This window comes from Drosophila hydei, unplaced genomic scaffold (genome assembly GCF_003285905.1).
Source record: "Drosophila hydei strain 15085-1641.00,03,60 unplaced genomic scaffold, DhydRS2 tig00000149-arrow-pilon, whole genome shotgun sequence".
In the NCBI taxonomy this organism is placed as follows: Eukaryota; Metazoa; Arthropoda; class Insecta; order Diptera; family Drosophilidae; genus Drosophila; species Drosophila hydei.
The window spans coordinates 6,260,332-6,286,254 of NW_022045678.1; the positions used below are offsets into that span (position 1 = coordinate 6,260,332).

Consider the following 25,923-nt stretch of genomic DNA (forward strand, 5'->3'; position numbering starts at 1 on the left):
AAAAATAAACTTAGCAAAAAGAATAGCATGTGAAACAATGTAGCAACTAAGTCGATTCAAGTCTCACAATAACTTAATAACTGGCAAAATTCAATGTAGTGTTGCAAAATACATTCGCCGGCTCTGATAGAGTGAGACGAAGCTATACTCGTAGCCAGCAGCTGTCAAAATAGATGCAGCTGCCTGCAAACAAACGCCGCAATTTCTGTCACTTCGAGCGCTCTTTTGCAAGGTTAACGCGAATTTTTCGAGCTTACAAAAAAAGAGAATATTAAAATAAGAAAAAGTACAGTTTTAACTAAAAATTGAATTATTAAAATAATAATAAGCAAATATGTCAGTCCCAACCATATCGAACTTCAATTTCGCCAATATGGCAGCACAGCTCAACGAGGAGCAGGGTATTTCCTTCGAAAACAAAGCAGAAACCTGGAATAATGCTGAAGATGGTAAGCGGAATCTCTTTTATTAAATGCAACTTCATCAATGTTGTTACACACTTACAGTCAAAGCCGTTGTTGAAGCACTCAACAGCCAATCCATAGTGCATTATCTTAATCTCGATGGCAATACACTAGGCGTGGAGGCCGCTCAAGCTATTAGCGAAGCGCTCCGTAAGCATCCGGAATTTCGCAAAGCCCTATGGAAAAATCTTTTTACGCGACGTCTCGTCTCGGAGATCCCGTTGGCTTTGGAACATTTGGGCGCTGGTTTAATTGCAGCTGGTGCCAAGCTCACAGTGCTCGATCTCAGCGATAATGCACTCGGTCCAAATGGAATGACCGGATTGGAGGAGTTCCTACGATCGCCCGTCTGCTACTCGCTGCAGGAGTTGTACCTCAATAACTGTGGCCTTGGTCCTGAGGGCGGACGCATGTTGTCTGTTGCCCTCATCGATCTCCATAAAAACGCCAAGGAAGCAGGTACGCCGCTGCAATTACGGACCTTTGTGGCTGGACGCAATCGCTTGGAGAATGCCGGAGCCAAGGCTTTGTCAAAAACATTCAAAGTACTGCAAACGCTGGAAGAGATTACCATACCGCAGAATTCCATTTATCATGTGGGCGTCGCGGCACTTGCGAATAGTTTTAAACAGAATCCGCACTTGCGTGTGATAAATATGAATGACAATACGTTGGGCGTCCGTGGAGCTGCTAAGATAGCGGAAGTCTTTGAGCACACCCCATTGTAAGTGTAAAAACTATGATAACTATTCCCAAATGTTTCGTCATCAAATTTCTAAATTTCTCTTGAAGATTGCGTGAAATTGACTTTGGCGACTGTTTGCTAAAGACCGATGGCGCTTATCATTTCGCCGAGGCTCTGGAACAGAATCACGAACAATTGGAGCTGCTGGATCTTAGCAACAATGATATCAACTTTGATGGAGGCCTGGTGCTGGTGACGGCCGTGCAGCATAAGCCCAAGCTGCGTATATTTAATCTGGATGGCAATTGCTTTGGTCAAAGTGGGAGTTCACAAATCGTTGCAGAAATGGCAAAATGCAAAAATCCTGCAGCTCTGCAGTCTTTGGATGAAGTGCTCTCCGAAGAGGAGGGCGAGGAGAATAACGGTGATAATGATGACAATGCGACACCCGATAACAGCGACGATGATGAAGAATCTGATGAACACGCAGATGATGATGATGAACAAGACGATGATGGTGATTATGATCCAAATGACACCACAGAAGAGGTAGACGAAGATGACGACGAAGCCTACGTAACCAGCAATGCTTACACCACTAAGGTAAAACAGATTAACCACCTGATAGGGTTAATTTGCAATAATTATTAATTTTAAATATTTTTTTTTATTCATTACTTTACTAAATTAATGAATTTACTCTTTGCAGCTTTTCAACGACAGCATGACCTCTAACAAAACCAGCAACAATTTTGATATGACAATAAAGAATGGCAACAAAACGCTCAGCACCATCGCCTGCACTCCGGAGATATTTTGCCTTAGTCAAACGCCTTGTACGCTGCAACAATTTGACTCGCTGGAGGCGAATAATAAGCTTGATGCCTTCCATAACATAATCAATGTAAGACTAAGCAATTGATACCGAGTCTTTAGAAACCCGAGAGGTAGATCCGAAAATAGATTGTATTATGCATAGAAAAGGGATTGATTACCCGTTCATTTAAATTATTTTAATTTTTAGTTTCTGATATTTCTGATATTTTACATTCTGACCAATCATTTGTATTAAACATTGGGGGTCGAAGACACTTTTTATAAAATAGTTACCCTTAGTAATAGGTAGATTTTTAAAATTTCATTTGACCAAAGTAACGTATAACAGTTTGTATAAGCCATTGTTGAAGACAACACCAATCACTTATAAACAATTTCGATTTACTAAATGATGTTAACAAATTATATTCACTCTACAGTTATTCGATGAGGATAATCACTTGCTGCTGCTAATCTTTACGTCGCTAAAGTGCGGACATCTTGCTCAAACATCGCCGGCTGCTTTGGAGCTGGCTATATCACTATATCAGGCTACCTTTGACTATGCCATCAGAACAGAGCAGGAAACGCGAGTCCTGGAGTATTATTTGATACAGTTGGGTCTATTGCGCAGCGAAGAACGCTTCAAGAGCGAATACAATATGAAGGGCTGTCGTTATGCTCTACGCGAGGCAATCAAGAAGAAAAACTTTGCCAACGACAATATAAAGAATACATTTAACACATTTCTCGATCAACTCGATGATTAGCGAGTACCACTAGAATAAGTTTTAACAAAATTTCTTTCCTAGCAAGCAAAAACTGTAACCATTCTAATAAATAAGTTTATATTACAAATTCTAAAAATTATTTTGTTTATGTTGTTAGCGGTGTTTAATTAATGATTATTTATAACTACTATAAATTAAATTTCACGCGAATGGACTAAAGGAAAATGAAGTTGTTTTTTATATTTTATTACATCAATTTTGTATACCCCACATCATAACGATCTATTAAAATAAAAATATTCACCAGTTGATTAGAAAGAATACTGCTTATATCTTCGCAACCCATATGGCTACCTAAATATGTGACACTGTCGAGATTATTCATCAGGATATGAGATTTGTTGTATATCCAATCGAAGAAATACTTTATTAAATAAGTCAGGGCAATAAATATTATCTATCAACTCATACGAAAACGTATAATTTAAAGACGGTACAAAATTTATTTGAATTAAAATGTTTTGCAAAATATAGTTCAAATAGATTTATAAATAAAATGTGTAAGTACAATTCTAAAATTATGGAAACAAATGACAAATCCTATATTCAATAAAAAACAAAGTAAAATTTGTGTTTTTTTTAACTTTTGACGCATGTAGATAGTTGTCCCTGATCCGTAATACACATTTTGAAGTATATTAAAAGATGCCTGCGTAAAATACATTTTATTTACATGGAAAAATGGTATTGTATGTGACTACAAACTATGTTTACAAAACAAGATATTGATTATATATATATATCTATATATATATATATTATGTATTTATAGTAGATTAAAGAGTGTTCTGTAATGTATTGGTGGATTATCGCTTGATTTTGCTTTGTTAAAAATTGCAAATTGAAAGAATGTTGCGAAGTTAATCAATGTAAATAAAAATATTTCAAGTATGGTAAACACTTATGGAACATCAATTACAATGTAATTTAAAAACTGCCTTAATTTGTTTGCTTTCTGTTTTTTGTTAAACTTTCAAACTTTTCGCAGTGGTATATCAGAAATACTTGTTTACTTTACTTATTCAAATAGTTGCCCTAATACAATTTGTATGCATACGATTTCCATCTGTCCCTCTGTTTTACTTTTTGGTAAGATATTTGTAATAATATACCACGAGTAGATGTGCGAACTGCTGCTTAAGAGGATTAACGTATATATATCTATATATTTAATTATGCTTCGAAATCGGAATCATCGTCATCGTCCACACCAATAACATCATCGTCGCTGCTGTCGCTATCGAGAGCGCGTGCCTTTTTGGCTGCAGCCTTCTTCTTGGCTGCGCCTCCACTGCTGTCATCTTCTCGTTGACGTTTAGCGCCTGTTGGACGTTTGATAGGTGAATCATCCAGATCATCATCATCATCGTTGTTGGTGTCTTCGTGCTCCTCTCCCTCCTCATCCGAAATGAGGAACGAATAATTGACCTTTTTGCTAGCTGCACGGCGACCCGGACGTTCAACACGTTGAACCTCTTCAACCAGTTCCCCAGAGCTATCAAGGTTCTTGGCCTGAGCCTGAATTGATATACATATTAATAGACGAACAGATACAATTACCTTTTTTGTCTTACCTTGCTAAAGTCCAGTTTACTCTGCTTAAGGCCATCTCCGTTCTGCTTTTTCGATTTCTTCTCGGCAGGTTCCTTTTTAGGTGCAGGTCCTTTTTTGGCCTTGGGCGACGTTTTTGGGGCGCCGCCTTCAACGAGCAAATCGAAATCGTCCACCTCTTTGCCAGCCGTTGTTTCCTCCTTCTTTATAGCCTTAACTTTGGTCATCCGCTCCTTTGTCTTGACGGCAGTATTTGTGGCCGCTTGGAATTTCTTAATAATTTCATCGGTAACTTTAAATGCGACGCGTTCGCCAATTGGATCAGGAAAGATGTCCGCATTGCCCGCCGATGATTTGCCACCCTTTTTGGCACGACCAGTTATCGCCTTTTGACCCTTCATGGCCTTCGCTTGTTTGAGATTAATGCCTTGCTCCTCCAATCTTTCCTTTTCTTCGACTTCGGTAAGCTTTTGTTCGAGATTGTCGAGATCATCCATCCACAGATGGCTTGGCGATTTCTTCATTAGATTATCTAACTCCGCCATCTTGAGATCTCGTTGTTTGAGCAGCTCATTCTTTCGCTCCTCGGTCAGCATCCACATGGACATGCCCAGCAGATAATCGAATTTCTTGACTTCTGTTAACTTCTGGAATGCCTTCTCGGGATCTACTTCTTTCTTAATCTTTTTGCTGCTGGTGCCAACTCCACTATCTTCCTCCTCTTCATCATTATCGTCAGCTGCTTCGACGTCCTCCATTTTGATGCGTCGTTGCCATTCCTTAACGGGATCTGGACGATAGCCTCGCTTAATCAGCTCGTCGATCATCATTTTGCGCTGCTTATTCTCAATCACTAGCTTCTTCTCACACTTCTCCAAAATGAAGCGTGCCTGATCGCTTAACCGATCTGATTGGGCTGTCAGCTGACCTACCAGATAATCCTTACGCCTATTATAGTATTCCAAGCGGAGCTTATAAAACTCTAATAATATGTCTTTGGGCGATGGAAAGCGACGCAAACAATTATTTTCATCAAACGCGTGCATCTGATTTGTGGATATAGACGAGCTCAACTTTAAGACACGATGAAATCCACCTTCTTCGCGGCGCAATCGCTCAAATTCACCTGGCGCAAAACTAATTACAAAGCGGACTGTTGTATCTGTATGGAATTCACGATAATCAGATATTATCGCTTTAACCTTTTCGGTGCCGTTAGATAGTGCCTCCAGTACGTTCTCCTTGTAGTTTTGTGTCCACACACCAATTGGCAATTCCGTGATCTCAATGCGACTATCAGGAAGGATTTGTATGTTACCCGAGTGCACGTAACGCCCATCGGACACATATTCCATGCTACCCGTAAAATTCTTATACCACGGGTGCAATGGCAATGGTTCTTCATTATTGATCATACGACGCAAATTAGTTATTAAATCGCGTGGATTGTAGTTTGCAATTTTCGTAGACCAACCAGTGCCAATGCCCTCGGCACCATTCACCAATACCATGGGAATAATCGGTATATACCACAAGGGTTCGATTCGCTGACCGTCATCCACCTGATACTGCAGCAAAGGATCATCCAGTGGATGATAGATGAGCCGTGTAAGGGGCGACATCAATGTGAATATATAACGAGCGCTTGCGCAATCCTTACCACCGGTTAAACGTGTACCGAACTGACCGCGAGGTTCCAGTAAATTGATATTGTTCGATCCGACATAATTCTGTGCCAAATTCACAATGGTCATTTGCAAGGACATTTCGCCGTGATGGTAGGCCGACATTTCGGCTACTGAACCGGATAGCTGAGCCACTTTTACCTCCCTCTTATCGTTACGCTTGAAGCATGTAAACATAACCTTACGCTGGCCAGGTTTCAGGCCATCTACTAAACTAGGAATGGACCGTTCGTTATCCGCATTGGAGAAAAGCACCAGCTCAAGATTGATAAAATCTGAGTAGCTGACATGTTTGGTGCCCTTGGTGTAGAGATAACGCTCTGGTAGACCCAATTGCTTGCGACGCTTCACCTCGTCCATGTGATTGGTGAGCCAGGTTTTACGCGATTCCACATGCTTCTTAGCAAAAGCCATTACAATGTTATCATCATCCACTTGACCATCATATTTAAACAGAATCCTGTGGCGTTCCATGTCCTGGGAATGATTAAAGTTTCATTCGTTATTGTTTTCAAAGAATTGCGTTATCAAGTAATAGACACATAGTAATAGGGACCTATTTAAATATAATTAATATATAAGGTAAAACAATACAAAACCCACCTGGAAATATTCCTTAGCCTCTTTAGAGGTTGAAGTACCGAGACCCTTATAGTACTTTATATTGTACGTATGGTGATTGGGCGTATCCATTTTCCATTCCTCGAATTCAGGCAGTGAATAAAATGAAATCTCTTCGTTCTTTTTCGTTGCCTTTACAATTGGGGTTATAAACTCTTCGAGGAAGGGCAAGCGCAACAATTCCGGCCAATTGGTGTGAATAAAATTGATCAGTAAGCCTTTTATATGAGAGCCGTCCTGATCTTGATCCGTCATGATCATAACTTTGCCATAGCGCAATGTCTTCAGATCATCAATGGTCAAATATTTCTTTTTATACTGCAAGCCAATAATCTTGCATAAATTATTGATCTCAGCGTTTTCTGTCAGCTGCTTGAATGTAGCCTCTCGCACATTGAGCAGCTTACCACGTAGTGGAAAGACGCCGTAGTAATTACGTCCAATAACACCTAAGCCGGAGACAGCCAAAGATTTGGCTGAGTCACCCTCGGTGAGAATGAGCGTACAATTGATAGAGTTTTTGGTGCCCGCTTCGTTGGCATCTTCTAGTTTGGGTATGCCTTTAATTTTATGAGATTTCTTGCCGCCCGTTTTAGCAATATCATTCTGTGCCTTAAACTTGGCCCATGCCAACACCGATTCCACAATGCCCGCCTTTGAGACATTGGCAATGAACTTTTCAGAGAATGTGCACTTCGAGCCAAAGCTTTTGGCTTGCAGCGTCATATTCTCTTTGGTCTGCGAGTCGAATGTGGGATTCTCGATTAAGCAGTTTACAAATATCCATAAATGATTGCGCACTTGAAACGGTTTTATACTGATACCATTCTTATTTTTCTTCTTTAGCACTTCAATTAGCTGTTTGATGACATTATCAACCACATGATCGACGTGACGACCACCCTTAGTAGTTGCTATCGAATTAACAAACGACACCTGTTGAAATCCGCGATCCGACGGACAGCAAGCGACTTCCCATCGTTCACCACAGGCCTCATAGACCACTTTAATGGGCTGTCCAGCATCGTCATCGGTATTCTTGACAAACAAATCAATGTACTCTTTAAATCCACGTACGGGAACTTTAGTGCCATTCAAAAACACAGATACACCCTTTGTGGAAGCGGCTATATCGTAGGCACGACGAGACATTAGAGCTACAATATCATTATCCAAAGATTCCATTTTAAATTTGGCTAGATCTGGACTGAAGGTGATACGTGTATAGTCGGTGCCATTGAAGTCTTTAATCTAAAAAGATATTTGACATTAGCTTAATATTCAATTTGGGTAATCAGTAAGTATACTTACAATTGGGTCTCCAGCTTTGCCCATATTATTACCCCAAGTTTGCTTGAAGCTCTTTTTATACTGCTTTGTGGCTGTTTCTACAGTGAAACTATTCGAGAAAATGTTGCACAATTTGGCACCGTAGCCATTTCTACCACCTGTAACTTTTTTCTCATCATCATTGTAATTGGATGAAGTAAGCAGATGACCAAATATCATTGTGGGCACAAACATATTCTCTTCCTTATGCATAGTTACAGGTATACCCTGTCCATTATTCCAAATGGATACTATATTCCGCTCAGGATCGATATCGACTTTAATCGTATTCATAGACTTGTCACGTTGCTTATTATCAGCCGCATTAACGAGTATCTCATCGAAGATTTTATAGAGACCTGGCACAAATGATATCTCACGCTGCACCATACGATTTTTTTCTGGATCGTGTACCCACATTAACTCCTTTGTAAATTCCACCGAACCAATGTACGAATCTGGACGCAACAAGATATGCTCCAACTGCGATTTCTTCTGGTACATCTGTTCGATGGACAAGCCGCCTTTACCGTTCTCCATGTTGTTGTTTCTAGGTTGCACGTGCTGAAAATCAAATATCATACAAAGATTGTTAAGAAACAATAAAAAAAAATATGAATCGAATCTAGAACATGAATTGCGATATCAAAAGTAAGAGTAAGAGGAAATAAAGAAATGCACAACTCTAGACAGTCCCACATAAAATGATCTTACAGAACATAAGCAATACAAAATGTATTAAGAAAAAATAAACAAATCCAAAATTAAAATCTAGTTATATTAAAAAAGTCAGATATATATTCGATAAATGCCGAAGCCTCCTCACTATAAAAAATGCAATTACAATTCTGTCCTCTTAACAAAAAAGATATTTTGTTCATAATAGACAAATGTAAAGGCTTGATTGCTGCATATTATTTATATATATATTTATATTCAAATTAAAAGTATCTTTTAATTCTTGTTTTTATCAACTTTACATTTCCTAGTGATATGCTAATATGTACAAACCAAACGCGCAAAAGGCGCGAGCAATGCGCGTGTGTGTATAACAGCCCTGTGTTTTAGCGGGACAGTTGAGCCGGCTGCTAATGCAGCAACAAAACAGCAACACTGAAACGATCCGCTAACGCAAAAATAAATAATGAAGCCGAAGCTACACATATATTTTCTGCATTATGCAATGGTGTACATCAGTACAGAATGCTTTTAAAGAAAAGATAGAAAAATCAAACTTAACGCATTTCTACGTATGCGTCTCTCTTTCTCGGTGTGTGCGTGTGTATCTGTGTGCAACAACCCTGCCGGCTTTGCTGATATGGCTTAACAAATATTAATCAATATAAAAATATGTAATAATTAAAATTAGCTCTTTAAAACACTTTAACTTTGGCTTTGTGTAATGGAATTTTGTATATGTACATATCTTACTCACAAATTATATCTACACCGGCAGCGCCATTTTTAATTTGCAAACTCGACGCCAACGGGCCAAAACATTTTCATATTAAAAAAAAAACACTACAGCAATAATTCCCAGCACGTTTACCGTTCACCTTAATTATGTTGCACAGTATTAAGATTACCTTTTTAGTTAGTCGGGAGAAGTTGATGGCCGCTTTGATGAAACCAACGCGCGGCAGCGACTGCAAAATTTGTGCACACACAGTAGACGCCGCCGCCGAACTTTGTATTTATATGTGATTGTGCTTCTCTATAAGTTTTACTACACTTTTTGTAGAAAACCACTATTAACTATTAGCACACGTAATTAATTGGTTGTAACAATAAACTAAAAATATACTTCACTATTAAAATTAGATCTGCGAAAATTTCTTGGCCACACAAAAACCGTCGTTCTTCGCCAAGCAGCAAACCGTACAGACAGTGGTCTTACATTCGATACTTATCGATAAGATTTTGGCGAATGCTGCCAGACCTAGGATAATTCTAAATTTGTACTGTACCAGCCAAAGCAATTCACGAATGTTGCCATTTGGTTGATATATATTTTTTAAATATTGAAAATAAACGCCATAGTCCCTATTAATGTGTGGCGGTTATATTTAAATTATATACTTTTACCAAAGATTTGTTTTACTTTAAACTTATTATTTTTTTCTGCTTCAACGTTTAAGTATTTAAATTTTATTTATTTTTAAACGATAAAATATATTTTACTCAAAATAATTATGGTTTAATTAGCCTGCTATCGGTAATTGCGGAAAATTATGCTTGGAAAATTTAATGCTTGATTAATGCAAATTATCCGAAACATGCGGCTATAAAAGACTTGGCCGGCTAAACAAAAAACTAGTTTTTCAGTTAACCTTGACCAACGATAACAGAAAGGTTTGTTGCACTTGCAACTGGAACTCGTTTTTCTCTTTTGTTTATATTCATCAGAGATGTGCGATGGGCCTTGAAACATTTTTAAGTAATAAGAGCTGCAGAACTTGTAAGCAACCATTTATGACAGTTACTCAGCTGTATTTTTTTTACTTACGTGACGTCATTAAAGCTCATTGAACTTGTACAGCATCTTTTATTACAAGACATACACAGTTGCATGAGAAACATCATCATCAGGTTCTGGCCTCCATCTTTAGCCTCCCGACTTATTGCCAGCTAATGGCAGTATATATATATATATCCATATACATGTATATATTTATATATATGCATTATTTTCACTCTCACTGGCATTTATTTAACATGCAGTCACCCTAACACCGAGCTAATGTCACTAAGCGAAACTTTAGTTCATAGTTCTAGTTTAGCTTACAATGTTCTTATATCATTAGTTGAGAAAACAGAGTTTTTATAATTATAGTATATAGTAAATTTAATGTTTTACGAGTTTTAATGAAATTATTTTAAAATATAATTTATCGTAAGAAGTTGATATAGTTTTATATATTTACTTTTTTTTTATAATTACTATAGAGTATATTATTTTCGTTGCATTGTGTGCTTTTTTACAACACATAGAACTTGATGATTTTAATTTAACTCGTTGCCAGGCATGAAATCGGGTTTTTCTGAGTCTCTTTTAGAGTGCTAGGTGAATAAAACGTTTTGTTCTAGACGATCTTTGAGTCAGTGTTAATGCAAAATTTCGCATTGTCAGTTGCTTCGCTTAAATAACGATTTAGAGTATAAAGTAATTATAATAAAGTATAAATATTGGATGATCTGTTGTGCGTGATAAGTGGCAATAACTGAAAACAATACAAATTTCTACAAATATTTGATTGGTACTACTTAATTTTAACAATTATTTAAAGAAACTATGTTTGTCTAGTTAAACTGGTCTAAAACATGTGTAATATATAACAGAAGTTGTCAAATTAATTATGAATTTTTACAATCAGTATTGTTTTATTTAACACAATTAACAAATCATTGTCAGAGTAACGACTTTTGTGCACTTGAACTTTGTTTCGAAATGCATTTTAGTTCACTTAAGAACATTAACAATTAGGCGCGCCAGTCAATATTTGCGATTTGAACCTGTGACATGGACTTGTAACTTAATAATGTACGAAAATAACAAACAAGCAAATCATCACGTATTCGATATTTGTTGTATTTTTTTGTTTCGTGTTGTACTACAAAATAATGAATGTGATCTTTAAGCTTTTGATCTTTGCTTTGTCACAATGGTGTTCAGAATTGTTTGAGTTAAAAATTAAGAGGAAAAGAAAGTTTTCTAATTTCGAAAAGTTGATTTTGCTTTCTATAAGTACGATATTAAAAAACAAAATAAATAAAAAAAAACAGGTTTTTAAATTCTAACTGAAGAATGTAATAAAACGTAGCCTTTAAAAACTTTTAAAATTGGATCAGCCCAAAAATTATTGAAAAGAAAGAAAGTTTTTATTTACTTATTTTATTTTTTAATTTAAAATTGTAGCTTAAAAATAATAAAACATAATTATCCAAACGGAAATTAGCTACCAAAGATATATTAAGAATTATGAACTTCTTATGACTTATAGCTTTATTATTATAAACAGTTACTAGTGCTCAGGTCGGAAGTACCCGGCTAGAAGATACATTTATTGAGTTTCGGGTTAAAAAAGACAATTATAAATATTAATAAAATAATTAATTATTCAATGCCATTGTAAGTAGTCGCAAATATATTTATATTTATACATTAATATATGTGAGCGTGTTCATTGTTTTCCATTTTGTGTGTGTATGCATAGACACGAGATATTTAGTATGTTCAGAAATGGAGTTTCATGGTTTCATTTTGGTCTGGTACTCCTGACAAGAGCTTTTGTTCTTTTAAGATAAGTAAGGGTATTATATTCGAGAGTTCAATAAGTAGATATCATAAACACCAACTGATTTGCGTTTTAAACTAATTCCACAGCATGTCTCTATGCATATGTGGGATCGCTATAAACTCAATACGAAATTAGTAAATTTGTTAAACTAACATTATTTTTTGAAAAACACTATGCAGCTTTTATGTCGTTTTTCCCATTGTGTTCGCTTAGTTTGATGATTTCTTTCCAAGTATTAAGGAGATCTGTGAAAAATCAAATAGACGATTAGATCGTATCAATTGCTCAAAACCAACACAATTTCTGCGTAAACAAACAAGATAGCTCTAGTCGGAGGTACCCGACTATGAAATACACTGAACCCTGTTCTATCTGCGTTTTTGAATATTTTTAGTTTGTATTGAGTAATAAAAAAAATAAATAAAAACCGACATTACAAAGGTTCGAACCTCATTGTCTACGAAATTTTCAGCATATGATCTACATATTCTATAGGAAATCTTGTCACCTTACTCTAAAATGCAAACTCTTTCACATATTGGCTATTTGCGACTTAAGTTAAGGTGAAAGAATTTGAGGATATTTGTTGCCGGACCAAAATACATAACAGAAATCAACGCTGTATAAAATATACAGTGAACTAAATACAAAATTTTGAGACTCTAAAATATGTTTATATAAAAAAATTAATGGAAATTTGTGAGACTCTGGCTTACGTACGGGATATAATTAAATAATTCAACTGCGGTATTTGTTGAGTGATAACATTGAAACGAAAATAGTTATCAATTTTTTGAAACAAACAAAGAAAAGCTTGAAGTCTCTAGCTCCTGACTTGCATGCATTATATAAATTTTAACAAAATCAAACTATTCAGAGTATTCATTCCGATTTTTAATGGGTTCAGGGTATTCACATATAATAAAAAATGCAAGACCCTCATTACCTGTGTTTTCACCAATCGGAGTTGTTATTTACTCTAGCTAATGCAAACACTAGCCAAATGCAATTTGCAATGTAAAACAGTTCGAGTTCATTTTTAACTTGGTGTAAATATGGCACTTTAACGCGAAATATTTACTACGTGCTCGAAGGCGATCAGAGTAATATTCCATAAATATTTACATATATACATATGTATATTAAAAATTTGGAGAGACATCATAGGCCCTTCTTATCAGGGTTGTTGAGCAATTGAGTTCGCCCGGGTTCAGGAAGAGATTTTGTTGGACTGGGTTAAAGCGATAATCGATGTCGACGTCGTTGTCGTTGACGCTGCCTCATTTCGTTATCGCGTACTTCGCTCTTATTTGTATTTATAAATATTGCATGGGATTGCACGTATTTAATCCAATACGTTGGGTTCAGTTTGAAGATTCAGTTTGAAGTCGAATGTAGCTCAACGATTAAAAGCATAGAAAATTAATATCAAAATATGGTAAGGGACTTACTAAATTGTTCATAGTTTAAGTAAACTAAAGAAGTGAATTCGCTCATAAGCATTAAGTTCCATAGAGTAAATACCTACAAGTCGTACAGAAACTACAGGACGGAACTATTTAATAATATAATCGATATACTGTGCGACCAATCACACAGAATGAGGATACGTAACTCTACTTTAATTCGAGCTTCCCTGTGCTACTGTCATGCTTAATTGCGAGCGGCACTGCAACTTGAGTTCCAATGACAAGCAAAATGTTGCTCACAATGAATGACGTGAGGATAAAACATATATATATATATATATATATATATATATATATATATATATATATATATCGTTCTATGGCATAACGTGTAGCTAATTAATGCTGTTAAAAAAACTAAATTACTTCGCGATATGTGATTCAAGTTTGATTTTAATCAAAATGAACGATCATAAAATTCAACGAAAACGCATTTAATATTTAGTGATAGCAACATTTAGTTCGCAACATTTCACAGCAAGAATTATTTTAGAGATAACCGCGGAATAGTTCAGCAACATTCCAGCTTAGCAACGTTTAAGGGAAGTGTTGCTAGGCTTGTCAAATGGTTATGGCTTTATGAGAGCTTAGCAACATTCATTCTCAGCTACATTAAGCAATAACCACGTAAGAGTTCAGCAACATTGAAACTATGAAAAACTTAAATGTTGCAACATTTGATTTAGAGTTGGCTGCGTGAGAGTTTAGCACAATGTTGCCTTAGCAATATGTAGCCAAGCAACATTTAAGTAAGCCTTGAAAGTGTATTATTTATCTTAACAAAACGATTAGTTTTAATTAAATCTATTTCATAATATTTGACTGCATTAATTTGCAAGCTTATAAAGATTATTAATTAATATTTTTAAACTATCTAAAGAGTTTAAATTATATTTATTATGTAAATTCTGAAAAAATCAAAGTTATAACTACAGCTTCTGTCTACAAATTTTTACTTAACGAATTAAATAGAAAAATCACTAAACATACCAAATATTACATATACATATCTTACATAAGATATACAAAAGTATCTCATCTCATCAAGTGGCTCATCTCTGACAAATCTCTCTCTCTTGAACGCCTTCTCTTCTCACAGGCAGCAGCTGAGAGAAGCAGTGTTCGTAACATGCCTGCCATTGAGCACAAATTGAACATTACGGAGGAGGAAATACCAGAGAACATACGTCTCATAGCTGAGAAGCAAGGAGAATGCCCGAAGACCAAGCAGCAGCAAATCGAACAATTTCGCAATCATATATTAGGTGTGTATATAAATGGTGCATGTATACAAATATACCTAATTAAGAATATATCTCCACTACTTACACAAAATTGGTCTTCAATAGAACAAAAGAACTGTCTGCCCCATCGGAACGATGATAAGTATCTGGAAAAGTTTCTGCGTGCGCGCTATTGGAAAATAGGAGCTAGCTATAAATTGGTGAGTTTACCTAGGGAATGGCAAAATGATTGAGTGATTGATGGTCAGTGGATGAAGCAGATCACATGAGCTGGAATGTAACATATTCATATAGTACATAGTAAACACAGAATTTTAGGTGAATTATAATACGCGGATAATAACGATCTGAGAGTGCTAAAAAGAATTGATGGAAATTTCTTCATAATAATTATTAACTAGTTAAAAGGGCGATTCGGTGATTGATGATAATTGGAAAACGGAAAGCGTAAGTTCAAAGAAATACGATGTTTAATTTTTTATTGTAATTATTTAGTAAATAGTATAGGCAATGACTATAAAAAAAAAACATACAACACAAAAGTTCTTTTCTGATGGTAATTCACAAGGAAGCCATAAGTGATAGGATTAGATTTCAATATTTAATTAATTTATTTTTTATTCAAGGATTGGTCATACTTTCTATTAATCTGTGTATCTGGTTCTCCTAATACAGCTTTGCAACTACTACAAATTTCGCGAGGACAATAAAAGATTCTATGAGAAGGTGCGTCCCATGGATTTACGTCATCTGGGCGATGAGAATATATTGACTGTGACGCCATATCGCGATCAATTGGGACATCGCATACTGATCTATCGTTTCGGCTGCTGGCGACCAAATCGCGTGACTGTAGACGACATATTTCGCGCAACTATAATTCTACAAGAATTAGGTTCCCTTGAGCCCATCTCGCAGATAATGGGTGGTGTGGCCATATTTGACTTAAAGGATCTAGGACTGGAGCATATGCTGCACCTGAGTCCCAGTGTGGCACAGAAAATGATTGCATTACTAGTAGTAAGTGAGAGTTTTAGAATACTTCACATTAGCCTCATCCCCTTTTCTACATTGTAGACCTCCATGCCCATACGTACGGCAGCTCTACATATAGTAAATCAAAACTGGCTCTTCAATGCGGCGTTTAAGATCTTCAAGCCTTTTCTCAATGCCTCCATGCGAGAAAAGCTCTATATACATGGCAGCGATATGAGTTCTTTGCACAAACATATTTATCCGGAGCATCTGCCCAAGCGGTGTGTTCTTCATTAGCTTTACAAATTTACCCAAAACTGAACTTCATTTATATTTATAAATATGTTACATCTAATCCTTAGCTATGGCGGACTGCATGAGGATTATCTGTATACACTTTGGTTGGATATGCTGGAGCAGCAGTGCGCGGAAAGCGAAATTCAAAAGGATATGGAGCAATTGGGCTTTATCTTTGATTAACACACTGGTTCACTTGGATATTTTTAAAGACTTAAGGAAGCAGGTGCCCTTCTTGATAAAAGCTCCTTTTAATTGTGAGATACTCATTGGTTGATTTGTGCATTTTTTTAAATATATAAAATAAAAACACAATATGTCGAAAATACATGTATAAATATATATATTAATACAACCAGTTTTTTATAGTGACAAGAGTATATCAGTAACTGGTTTATCCACCTATCTATAAACGCAAAAAATTTGCCTCTCTTATAAAATGTAAAGATTTTTCCATAAGGAGTGTCAAGTCGATAATTACTATATCTCATGTGCTACTGCAGTTTGATTGTAGTCGCTTGGTTATATTATGTCATGAACTATTTCCTAAAACTACTGAGTATCAAGTTTATACTTTTATACTCGTTCAAGAACTGAAAAGAGTATATTGGTTTTGTGCAATGTCTGTCCGTTCGTCTATCCCAATCTCTTTGCTATTGCAACCAGAAACTGAAATTTGAAACATTTACTCGTTGGTACAATGTCCTTAATGTATAAAATTTTGGGTGGTGGCAACAGAAACTCTATTATTTAAATTAAAAATAATTAGCTTTAATAATATTATATTTAATATATATTATTTTTAATAATATTATATTTAATATATATTATATTTAATTATATTATATATAATATTATATTTAAAGTTATCTATTAATATTTTCTACCCTCGGCGCAGACACAATTTGTCTAATTTAAGCACCCTTTAAGCATTCAGAATTTATCTTATTAGCTCCTGGATTGCTCAGCATATATTAATCAAAATGTGCAAATAACAATTTTGAGGTTAAGGCAGCACAAACACTTTGAGGTTAGGACTGGCATATGCTATAAAATTTAATGCGCGGCACATTTGCTAACCAAAAAAATGGCAGCAACAACAACAGGGAATCGAGAAAATGACATGAGGAAACCAGTCCATATTGAAAATTGGTTCCGGTCAAGAAATCGTGAACAATTCTCTACGACATGTTCGTTTTATGTGTTTTATATGCAAAAATGCGTTAGAGCGAGATGGACAGTGCTGGCTGTGATTTGCCGTTATGGTAATTGAGTGTTGGACAACGCATAAAATGCAGCACAGCACATAAATATTTTTGCGCCTCACAAATATGCTTAATATATGTGTACATATACACATAAAAACATACATATATATATATATATATATATATATATATGTGTGTATATATGTTGTTTTTTATTGAATTTTTTAGGCGGAAGCTAGCTAGTAAAAAAGTCGATCCCTCATTTGACCCCACCCATAGACAATGGTCAAACGATAGTGAAATTGATTTTGGTGCCAAGGGGTCGCCGGACTTGAGCCCCGGATATAATCTCTATGTGTGCGCCATTTGGACGATTAAAGCGACAAGATTAAAAAATTTATTGCGCAAATATTTATAGGGGAACTGTAGCCAAAAAAACACAACATGGCAGAGAGAGAGAGAAAGAACAGATAGAAAACATAGCCTACATCTAAGGGGCAGGGTGGGGTATATAGACGGACACTGTCCCGTTATTAGCTCAGCTCTGTGTAACACGTGTGCTCAGGCTGAACTGAATATAATTTATGGCTGCCGAACACCAAAATTTATTTGTATTTTATCGCCAATAGGAGAGGCGGTGGGTAAAAGAAGGGTATTTGGAGCAGGGGAAAGCGTGTCTTATTCCAAACAGCATATGTCACATACATATACGAAAAAGTTGACTCGAAAGTTTCTTAAAGAAGAGATTGAATATAGTCAATGGAACTCTGCTTCAATTATACACATGTCTAATAGGGCTGTAAAAGACTACATAGTCTAACTTGCTGAAAAAACATTGTCATATAAACGGTATTCCCACCGATAATTGCACATACATTTCCTTTTTTATATTCCTCAAAATTCTAAACGAACCGAAAAATATTAATATTAAAAACATTAAAGAGAACATTTCGTTTTGTCTATGAGCTGTTTGACTATATATTGAAATATATATATATATATATATATATATATATATATATATAAATATATAAATATAATATATATATATATATATAAATATATATCTACCTAGTCAGAAAAACCGTAACAAAATATTTTTTTAATGATTGAAAATTAAAATGACCATAATTCATAATAGATTGAACTTGAATGCTTATAATATTCTAATTCTAATTTATTATTATAACTTGTATTTTTATAGGATTAGTCTATTGTAAGTCCATGTCCATGTAAGTCCATGTTCTTAACTAAGATAAAAATCCGAAATGCAATATGAAAACAACCTCATTGAATTACTCTTCGTTAAACCGCTTTTATAACTTAATTCCACGTTAAGCCATAATGATTTCTTGGCCACGCACAGGACTTGTACACAGCCAAAGTATAGAGCAGCTGTAAAGAGATATATTTCCGAACATTTATCAAGCATCGATGAGGACGCTGATGCAGACTATCTGGGTGTGTGTGTGTGTGTGTGGGTTAACCAGGGCCATAACGAGCCGCCATTTATACAGTTTACACCTTCGCCTCCGGGTGAGAGGAAGACCGTTACTGTAGCCAGGGCCATAACCGGAGCTACAGCCGGAGCGGAAGTCAACACATTGACAGCAAATATTTCAATTATATTTGGCCAGCAGTTTATTTATGGGACGATTCAGGGTCTATATTCGAGTATACCCTGAGCCGAGGTCAGTTTGTCTGACTTCTTGTTGTTTACAAATCGCTGGCCATAATTTATTGTCTTTTGTTGTATTCTTTGCCAATGAGTGAATGATAAACGGCGCCCGATGATAACCAACGACATTGCTTGATGGATGGCTCGAGCGGCGTAGCGGGTATAGATTGAGGGTTGAGCGCTGAGCCGGGTTGACGAGTTGTTATAGAGCTCATTAGGAAACAATTACAAAAGCGCAAAGCACACACGCACACAGTTTAGGGTTGTCAACCCTCTAAGCACAGCTCCCCCTCTCACTCTATTTCTCTCTCACTCTCTCTCTGTCGCCCTCTCGGTCTCTTTCTATTCGTGTGTATGAAAAGGTCAGGTACACAGCGTTCAAATGTCAGAGTCAACTGACAGATTGACAGCTGGGTAACGCCCATAAATGTGGCCCTTGTTTAATATGGCTAATTTTGAAGTGTGGCAGCAATGGTTAGGGTTAAGCTCCCAAGCAATGTCTGTTAAAATATCTAAAAACTTGTTGCGTATCGTAGCCGAAAAAGAAAGTTTACTCGAAGAGTGGGCTCATACAGTTACCAACTTTGAAACAAAGCACTCTATTTCCTAGCATAAAACAGATAACCGATTAAGTTCAAATACGTTATTAAATAATTCATTTGAATTTAAAATAATCTGTTTTCATTTTTTCATTTTCATTTTCAGTTTCATTTATATGTATAACAGTTGTTCAACCAATGTTAAGAAATTACAGCCGTATCTGTTAATCTAAGTATATTAATTTAAGTAAACAGTATTACGGTATTATAAGATTTGTTTATAAACATTGAAGCTCGGCTTGTTGGCTTGCATAAATAAACTTATGAGCTAAGCCGTTAGATATGTGAATCTTATACTGGTATAATAGTTTATCACCTGTTATACTAGTATACAAGCAAACTAAGATAACAGTTTATTTTTTACATATCATATTATTGTAATATATGACAGTATTGTGTAGAATGAGAGACAATAATTATAAGAGTTACTTAATAACTAAAGCTGTAGAGCTTAAGGCACACATAGAATAGTTAAATTTATTTGAGACACATTATTATAACAGAATAATAGCAACTTTAGTGACATTTACCAGTTGAAAGAGAGTGTGGCATAACAGTTAGTTATGGCCTAAGTTTGAAACTGCGGATACATAAGCGCAAAACTATTCATCAGTATATATACATATATATCTTCAGAGTTGGGAAACTTATATGAAGTATTTGCAAGTTGTTTGACGCCGTTGCCTACGCAGTGCAGAAAAATTAACCTCGAAGAGACAGCAGTTTCAACTTTGCTCGCGTTTATGGTTAACATTGACAGTCGTTGAGTTGGTTTAAATTGAATTATACAAACCAGAAGCAAATTATAATCACATTTTTTTTAATTGCTGTTTTTATTTGCAATCTGTCGTATACTAGACAATAAACAAATTTGTTAACAATAATATTACGTAACCGGATGGCTTGGGCTGCGAAGAGATCAATCCATATATTTACCTACTTTACATATTTAATCACAATTGAAGGCGATTACGTTTGACATAAACCGTAATATCAGGCGTGAGGACAATTTTGGAATTAACAATAAAAGAAGATAAGTTTGTGTCATTACTGTGGAGTGTTACCTGTTTTCATGATGCATGTAATATAACAGCAGATAAACCTGGAACGATCCAACGGAAGAGTGCGAATCACTTTGTGGATGATTCAAAATGAGATCTAACTTATTTGCTTTTATTCTGTCGCAGAATGTTTATTATTGAGAGAATGGATTGATAAAATTATAATCCTTTTAATATGTGCCGGGGATGCCGCTAATGCGGTATTTTAGGCGAACTTATTCTAAGTGAGAGCGTCATAGACTTATTGGCTCATGTGGTCTTTGATGAAAATTTGAAATAAGCATCGCAGTTGGAAAATAAGTCTACAATCTAATAGGAACGTTATATTCCCTTACGAATACCCGATGTACTTCTACCTTTGCTCCACATCAGCAATAGACTTCATGTTATCATCTGCCAAGGCCAGTTATCTTCCTTACGAGTTAGCAACTTAAGCACTTGTTGAATTGCTGAAGGTTTTGTGCACTAAAATGGATCTGAGATGGTTCATTACTGGTGTCCTTTTTACAATTCGTCAATTTTGACGTCCAGTCAAGAGATGGTAAATGCATGTAGAGAATCTCGGATTAAATTGTACAGTTGGCCATGTAATAAAAGCAAGTTCTCTGGAGATAGAGGTACTACATTTAGATTTAGTGATATAGATTTGGTGAGCATTAGAGCTTGCACTAGTGAGTAAAGCCCCTTAATAATAGTCTACAAGAACCAGTACAAGTATTATCATGAAACATTGCAATATTTATTTATATTTATATTGTTTTTATATAAAATGTCGCTTTTTCTATAATTTGCAATTGTAAATGTTTTTCTAGTTTGCTGTTGCTAGAGTATTGGATGATGAGATGTAATACAAAACTTTTTGTTCATGTAGTTGAGGCTTTTAGCAGAGGTGAGGGCTTGTTTCACTAATGACATGAAAAGAAGTACAACAACATGCAACATGCAGATGGAATATCTAATACAAACTTTTTCAAAACATAAAATATGATCCTAATGATTACTTAACTCTTTTCTACTCGGATTACTTAACTGTCAGGCTCGATGTACAAAAATATGGGACATTACTGCGCTTCGAGCTCTTTACCGAAATGTTCGATTTCTTATTTGAAATCCTAGTATGCTCCATTTATTTTTATTTACTCTGCACTCTGTGCTCTCTCAAATATATGAATATACATATATTTGTAAATATATTATTCATATTTTCTTAAAATTCACAACTAAGTAGATAATGTCTTTCATGATTTTTTATACAAATGGACCTCTTGTTGAACACATTTCAATTTTCGTGCACTGCTTCTTCTGCGTACATATTACATAGATGCAAACATATATTTGAGAAAGAGTAAGCCAGCAAAATTTGGCTTAGTGAGAGTTCATATGAGAAACGAATATTTCGGTTGGGCGCTCGAAGCGCACTATTTTATCCCTAAAAATAAGAAATTCTTGTGTCAGCTTGACTATGAGTTATCCCTCTAAGTAAAGCAATGTGATATCCGTCAGGTGTGGCGAAGAGTTATCAGTCTAAATGAGACAATCTTTATTATAATCCATCAGGCAGGACGAGGCAACATCCTACTGTGAAGCTTAGAGCTTGTAAATATTATATTATCCGAGGGAGTTTGCATCTTAGCTGGGTGTTGCTAAGAGAGGGAGATACAGACTACAGTATTCCAGTAGCTTGACAATTCGTATTCTTATTAAAGCCAGGTTCCAAACTCGGTTTAAGCATTGCCTTATTGCAATTTGAAAAAAACGTATCTTAGTTTGTATATAACACCTGCAAAGGTTATTAAACTTCCGTATAACTAGCTATAACTGTCTTGTCAAAAATTGCATGAGACCAGTATGATAGATTCTCAAGCTGGGTATAACAGTTAAACAGTTATTTAGATCTTGAGTATGCGACACAGCTGCTAGGCCAAGCGCGTATATTTGGATAAATTCACTTGATATCGATTTCCTCGTTTCATGCGCATCCCTCACATTCCTTCTGATTAAATCCGCCCCGTCGAGTCAACCCGCTGGCTGCAGTTCACGTGGATAGAAGAGGAACGAAAGGCGGGCTTGCAAGGAGAAGGAGGCAAGGATACATCTTTTTTTATTATGCTTCAGTCGCTGTCAACACTGTCAATCGATTTTCTGTTGATTTACCAGAAATTATTTGTGATAAAACACGATGTTTCGCCATGTTTAAAGTGCACTCCAGGAGATGAAGCGAGGGTCCCTGCGTGTGCACGTGTTTGTGTGGTTGACTGGCTGAGAATCAATCACATCATATGGCAGAGTAAAGATCCAGCCGGAGCAGGGAAGAGGAGAACTATGCGCTTTTAATGCTGCCTAATCCGGCGTAATAAACATTTCACATAATATGCGGGAATCAATTGAAATGCAATTGAAAAGGACTCGTCATGCAAATATTTGACTGAATATAGCTCATGACAATGGCTACAACAGAACCACGTACATCTGCAAATGGGGCATACAAATGGGATGAGTGGCGGGGCAGGAAGCGACACGACAGACAGAATTATATGAATCACGAATTAATCTACGGCATTATATTAAATGGCAAATATGATTCATATCGCTTATATAGTATATTTGTCAACTATCGTATACTTTTGAAATATTTGTTCACGCTTACAATAGAATTTAGTTCAATATAAGTTTGTTTCGAGACACGAAAAAGCACGACTACAAATGCCTTAAAATAAAAATAGAATTCTTATATAATATATGATTAGATTCATTATAGTACATCGTATATGCTTGATTAATTATCGAAAATCGTGTATCGCATATTTTAGGGTTGCCCAATTTTATAATTTTACGTGTTACTCTTTGCTCGAAATGTTGTTTTGTATTCGTGTATGCAGTACCTCACGCACACATCTCTAGTTTCAGGTCTAAGTCAATAGAAAAAGTCGCAGCACTTAAGCCGCGAATTAGTTGCGAATGAACTTCAATAAAAAACGCAGCATACTTTTCGGCATGAGGGCTAAAAGTAAATAAAAGAACAAAAGCTCACGATTGCCGTCTCATCCAGTTCCTTTTCCCTTTCCTTTAAAAGGGCACACGTGTCCTGGCGCCTGCCCGCTTGCCGCTTGCCGCCTGCCACCTGCCACCTGCTTGGCCTCGTTAGCCTCCGTTAGTCAGTCCGACTCGCTTCAGCTTCCGCTGATTATTAAAATATTTTAATTGGCCGCTAGCAAATATTTGCACACCTTTAACCCTTTTTAATATGGCTAAGTGCATCATTTGTTGTTGTTGTCTATCCGAATCCGAAATAAATGTTGACTCTCGTCCACATTGCAAACCGCAACGTTTAAATCACAGCAGCCTGAACGCAAGAGTCGAGACAGTCGGAGCCAAATGAGGAACAAAAAAAAAAACACGATAAACATAGCAGTAGTGGAGTGGGAGTCGACTGCATGATGCCCTGTAATAAAGAAGTAATAATAAAATATGTTCTAAATTAACAGTTGTATAAAACTCGATCAATATGCGATAAATCAAAATTTATTTAAAAGTCTGCGTTTCACATATTTTTCCCACAATACATTTTGAAGGCGCCGAATTTAACAGTGAGATACTTTCTTAGAGATATTTTAACTCAAATTGTTATAGACATGATTTGCCTCATATATTTTTATACGAATAAGCAATCCGTTGCTTCTTTACGTTTAAAATTAGACCAAATAAGGGAGATACTATAGTTGAGATTAAAATCAATATTTTTTATATTTCTATTTTTTATATATTACATATGTCAACAATATTACAGGGTATTCGACAAAAAAAAAAAAGCAAATGGAGCATGCTAAGGAGTATAATTCGATTGTGTTCAATTTAATTTTGACAAGCTCCAGTGGCACAGCAATCCAAGCCCAAAGGATCTGCCCCTTCTCGACAATGGCGAGCTATATGTGCCTGTGTGTGTGCGTGTGGGTGTGAGTGTGTGTGTGCAGGCGAATGGGTGTGAGTGTGAGTGTGTGTGATATGGTGCTTGAATTGGGCGAGGCGGCAGTTGATTTGATTTTGTTTTATGTTTCCTGCTGGCGGGATACACTTGCTTCTGGCCCCCTTCTACTGGAAATCAGGACGGGGATTGGGACTTTGTGATTTTTTGTCTAAGGGTAAGCTTCGAGATTCGAACAGCCGCATACAAGGATTTTGTGGTCAGTTTTTTGTAGCTCTCCAGATTTGGGTGTAGTTAAACAGATAGTTTACCAAACTCAGATAAGTGTCACTTAATGCTAAGGAAAGACTACTAAATATCTACTACATTAGGCATCATAATAATAAGATATATTAAAAAAGAAACATACATATTATAATATATGTATATTCCTAAATTAAAGCTAAATTGGGTTAAGGTATCGTTTTAAAAGAAGAAGCAAATTAATCTATTCATCGAAAAAGAATATAAAATTTGACTTATTTGACATGCAGAAAGTTTAGATATCGCGGCCTACTACTTAAAATATTTATCTCTTATCAGTTAATCTAGCTATGGTCAACAGTTTATTCGTTTGTATTTTAATCTGTCTGCAAGTCAATTTCGAGAGCTACCAAAGTTACATCCTTACAATATAATGCAAAATTTGTTACGTATTGTACCTAATAAAAGTTTATAATAATGCTATCATGTCACGTGAAGCTTTAAGTTATAATAATTTTTATTTCTGTTGCAGAATAAAAAATAAAATAAAAAATAGTTACGAATTATTTTTTCATTCACTGGATGCAGTATAAGCTCTTGCTGTCACTTACATTTGATGATTGTTAGCTCTACAGATATATAATTTGGTGTTAGGTTTCATATCAAGTAAACATTCTTAGAAATAAAGTCAAATATCTAAAAACAATTCTCTTGCCACTTTCTTTTGGCTTTTTAACAATCAATTGTTAGCCCACATTTACAGTCCCTCTGTGACAAGCCCCGTCGATAATAAAAAACTTGTTGCATGAACGTTTTTGACCATAAAAGAGCTCACAATATTCATACATAGCCGAAATATAAAATCTGTTTAGTTTCAGGTATCCAAAACATTTGCACAGCAAAGGAATTAAATTAAAATTATAAAAATAATAAAAAATAACAAGCGGAAAAAAACACTCAACGCCCATGTCCAAAAGGAATACGGCC

The 25,923-nt window shown here is 35.8% G+C and overlaps 3 protein-coding genes across 6 annotated transcripts; 2 read left to right on the forward strand and 1 right to left on the reverse strand.

Annotated features, from left to right (window-relative positions):
- The first annotated feature begins 7 nt into the window (after positions 1 to 7).
- LOC111594712 (ran GTPase-activating protein) lies at positions 8 to 2,807 on the forward strand. Its single transcript, XM_023308138.2, has 5 exons — positions 8 to 449; positions 507 to 1,188; positions 1,257 to 1,752; positions 1,859 to 2,053; positions 2,406 to 2,807. Exons 1-5 carry the CDS (start codon positions 335 to 337, stop codon positions 2,733 to 2,735), a joined length of 1,818 nt encoding a protein of 605 aa, XP_023163906.2. The 5' UTR covers positions 8 to 334; the 3' UTR covers positions 2,736 to 2,807.
- An 866-nt stretch (positions 2,808 to 3,673) lies between these two features.
- Positions 3,674 to 9,824, reverse strand: LOC111594704 (DNA topoisomerase 2). Its single transcript, XM_023308126.2, has 5 exons — positions 9,529 to 9,824; positions 7,925 to 8,506; positions 6,596 to 7,864; positions 4,331 to 6,469; positions 3,674 to 4,274 (listed from the first exon to the last, which is right to left on the reverse strand). Exons 2-5 carry the CDS (start codon positions 8,480 to 8,482, stop codon positions 3,930 to 3,932), a joined length of 4,311 nt encoding a protein of 1,436 aa, XP_023163894.2. The 5' UTR covers positions 8,483 to 8,506; positions 9,529 to 9,824; the 3' UTR covers positions 3,674 to 3,929.
- Positions 9,825 to 11,030: 1,206 nt separating this feature from the next.
- On the forward strand, positions 11,031 to 16,542 carry LOC111594665 (alpha-tocopherol transfer protein). Of its 4 annotated transcripts, none has more exons than XM_023308069.2 (6): positions 11,031 to 11,105; positions 14,809 to 14,974; positions 15,059 to 15,153; positions 15,629 to 15,973; positions 16,031 to 16,209; positions 16,291 to 16,542. In XM_023308069.2, exons 2-6 carry the CDS (start codon positions 14,839 to 14,841, stop codon positions 16,406 to 16,408), a joined length of 873 nt encoding a protein of 290 aa, XP_023163837.2. In that variant the 5' UTR covers positions 11,031 to 11,105; positions 14,809 to 14,838; the 3' UTR covers positions 16,409 to 16,542. The 4 variants fall into 4 exon arrangements, with proteins under 4 accessions (XP_023163837.2, XP_023163836.2, XP_023163838.2 ...); XM_023308068.2 differs by lacking the exon at positions 11,031 to 11,105 and adding an exon at positions 11,112 to 11,199; XM_023308070.2 differs by lacking the exon at positions 11,031 to 11,105 and adding an exon at positions 11,392 to 11,483.
- Positions 16,543 to 25,923: the final 9,381 nt, after the last annotated feature.

Coding starts and splice junctions, on each gene's coding strand:
- LOC111594704 (XM_023308126.2), bottom strand. CDS start 8,482: ATGGAGAACGGTAAAGGCGGCTTGTCCATCGAACAGATGTACCAGAAG. Junction 7,865..7,924: donor GCAAAGCTGGAGACCCAATT/GTAAGTATACTT, acceptor ATATCTTTTTAG/ATTAAAGACTTCAATGGCAC. Junction 6,470..6,595: donor AGGCTAAGGAATATTTCCAG/GTGGGTTTTGTA, acceptor AATCATTCCCAG/GACATGGAACGCCACAGGAT.
- LOC111594712 (XM_023308138.2), top strand. CDS start 335: ATGTCAGTCCCAACCATATCGAACTTCAATTTCGCCAATATGGCAGCA. Junction 1,189..1,256: donor GTCTTTGAGCACACCCCATT/GTAAGTGTAAAA, acceptor TTTCTCTTGAAG/ATTGCGTGAAATTGACTTTG. Junction 1,753..1,858: donor GCAATGCTTACACCACTAAG/GTAAAACAGATT, acceptor TACTCTTTGCAG/CTTTTCAACGACAGCATGAC.
- LOC111594665 (XM_023308067.2), top strand. Junction 14,975..15,058: donor ATTTCGCAATCATATATTAG/GTGTGTATATAA, acceptor GGTCTTCAATAG/AACAAAAGAACTGTCTGCCC. Junction 15,154..15,628: donor TAGGAGCTAGCTATAAATTG/GTGAGTTTACCT, acceptor CTCCTAATACAG/CTTTGCAACTACTACAAATT.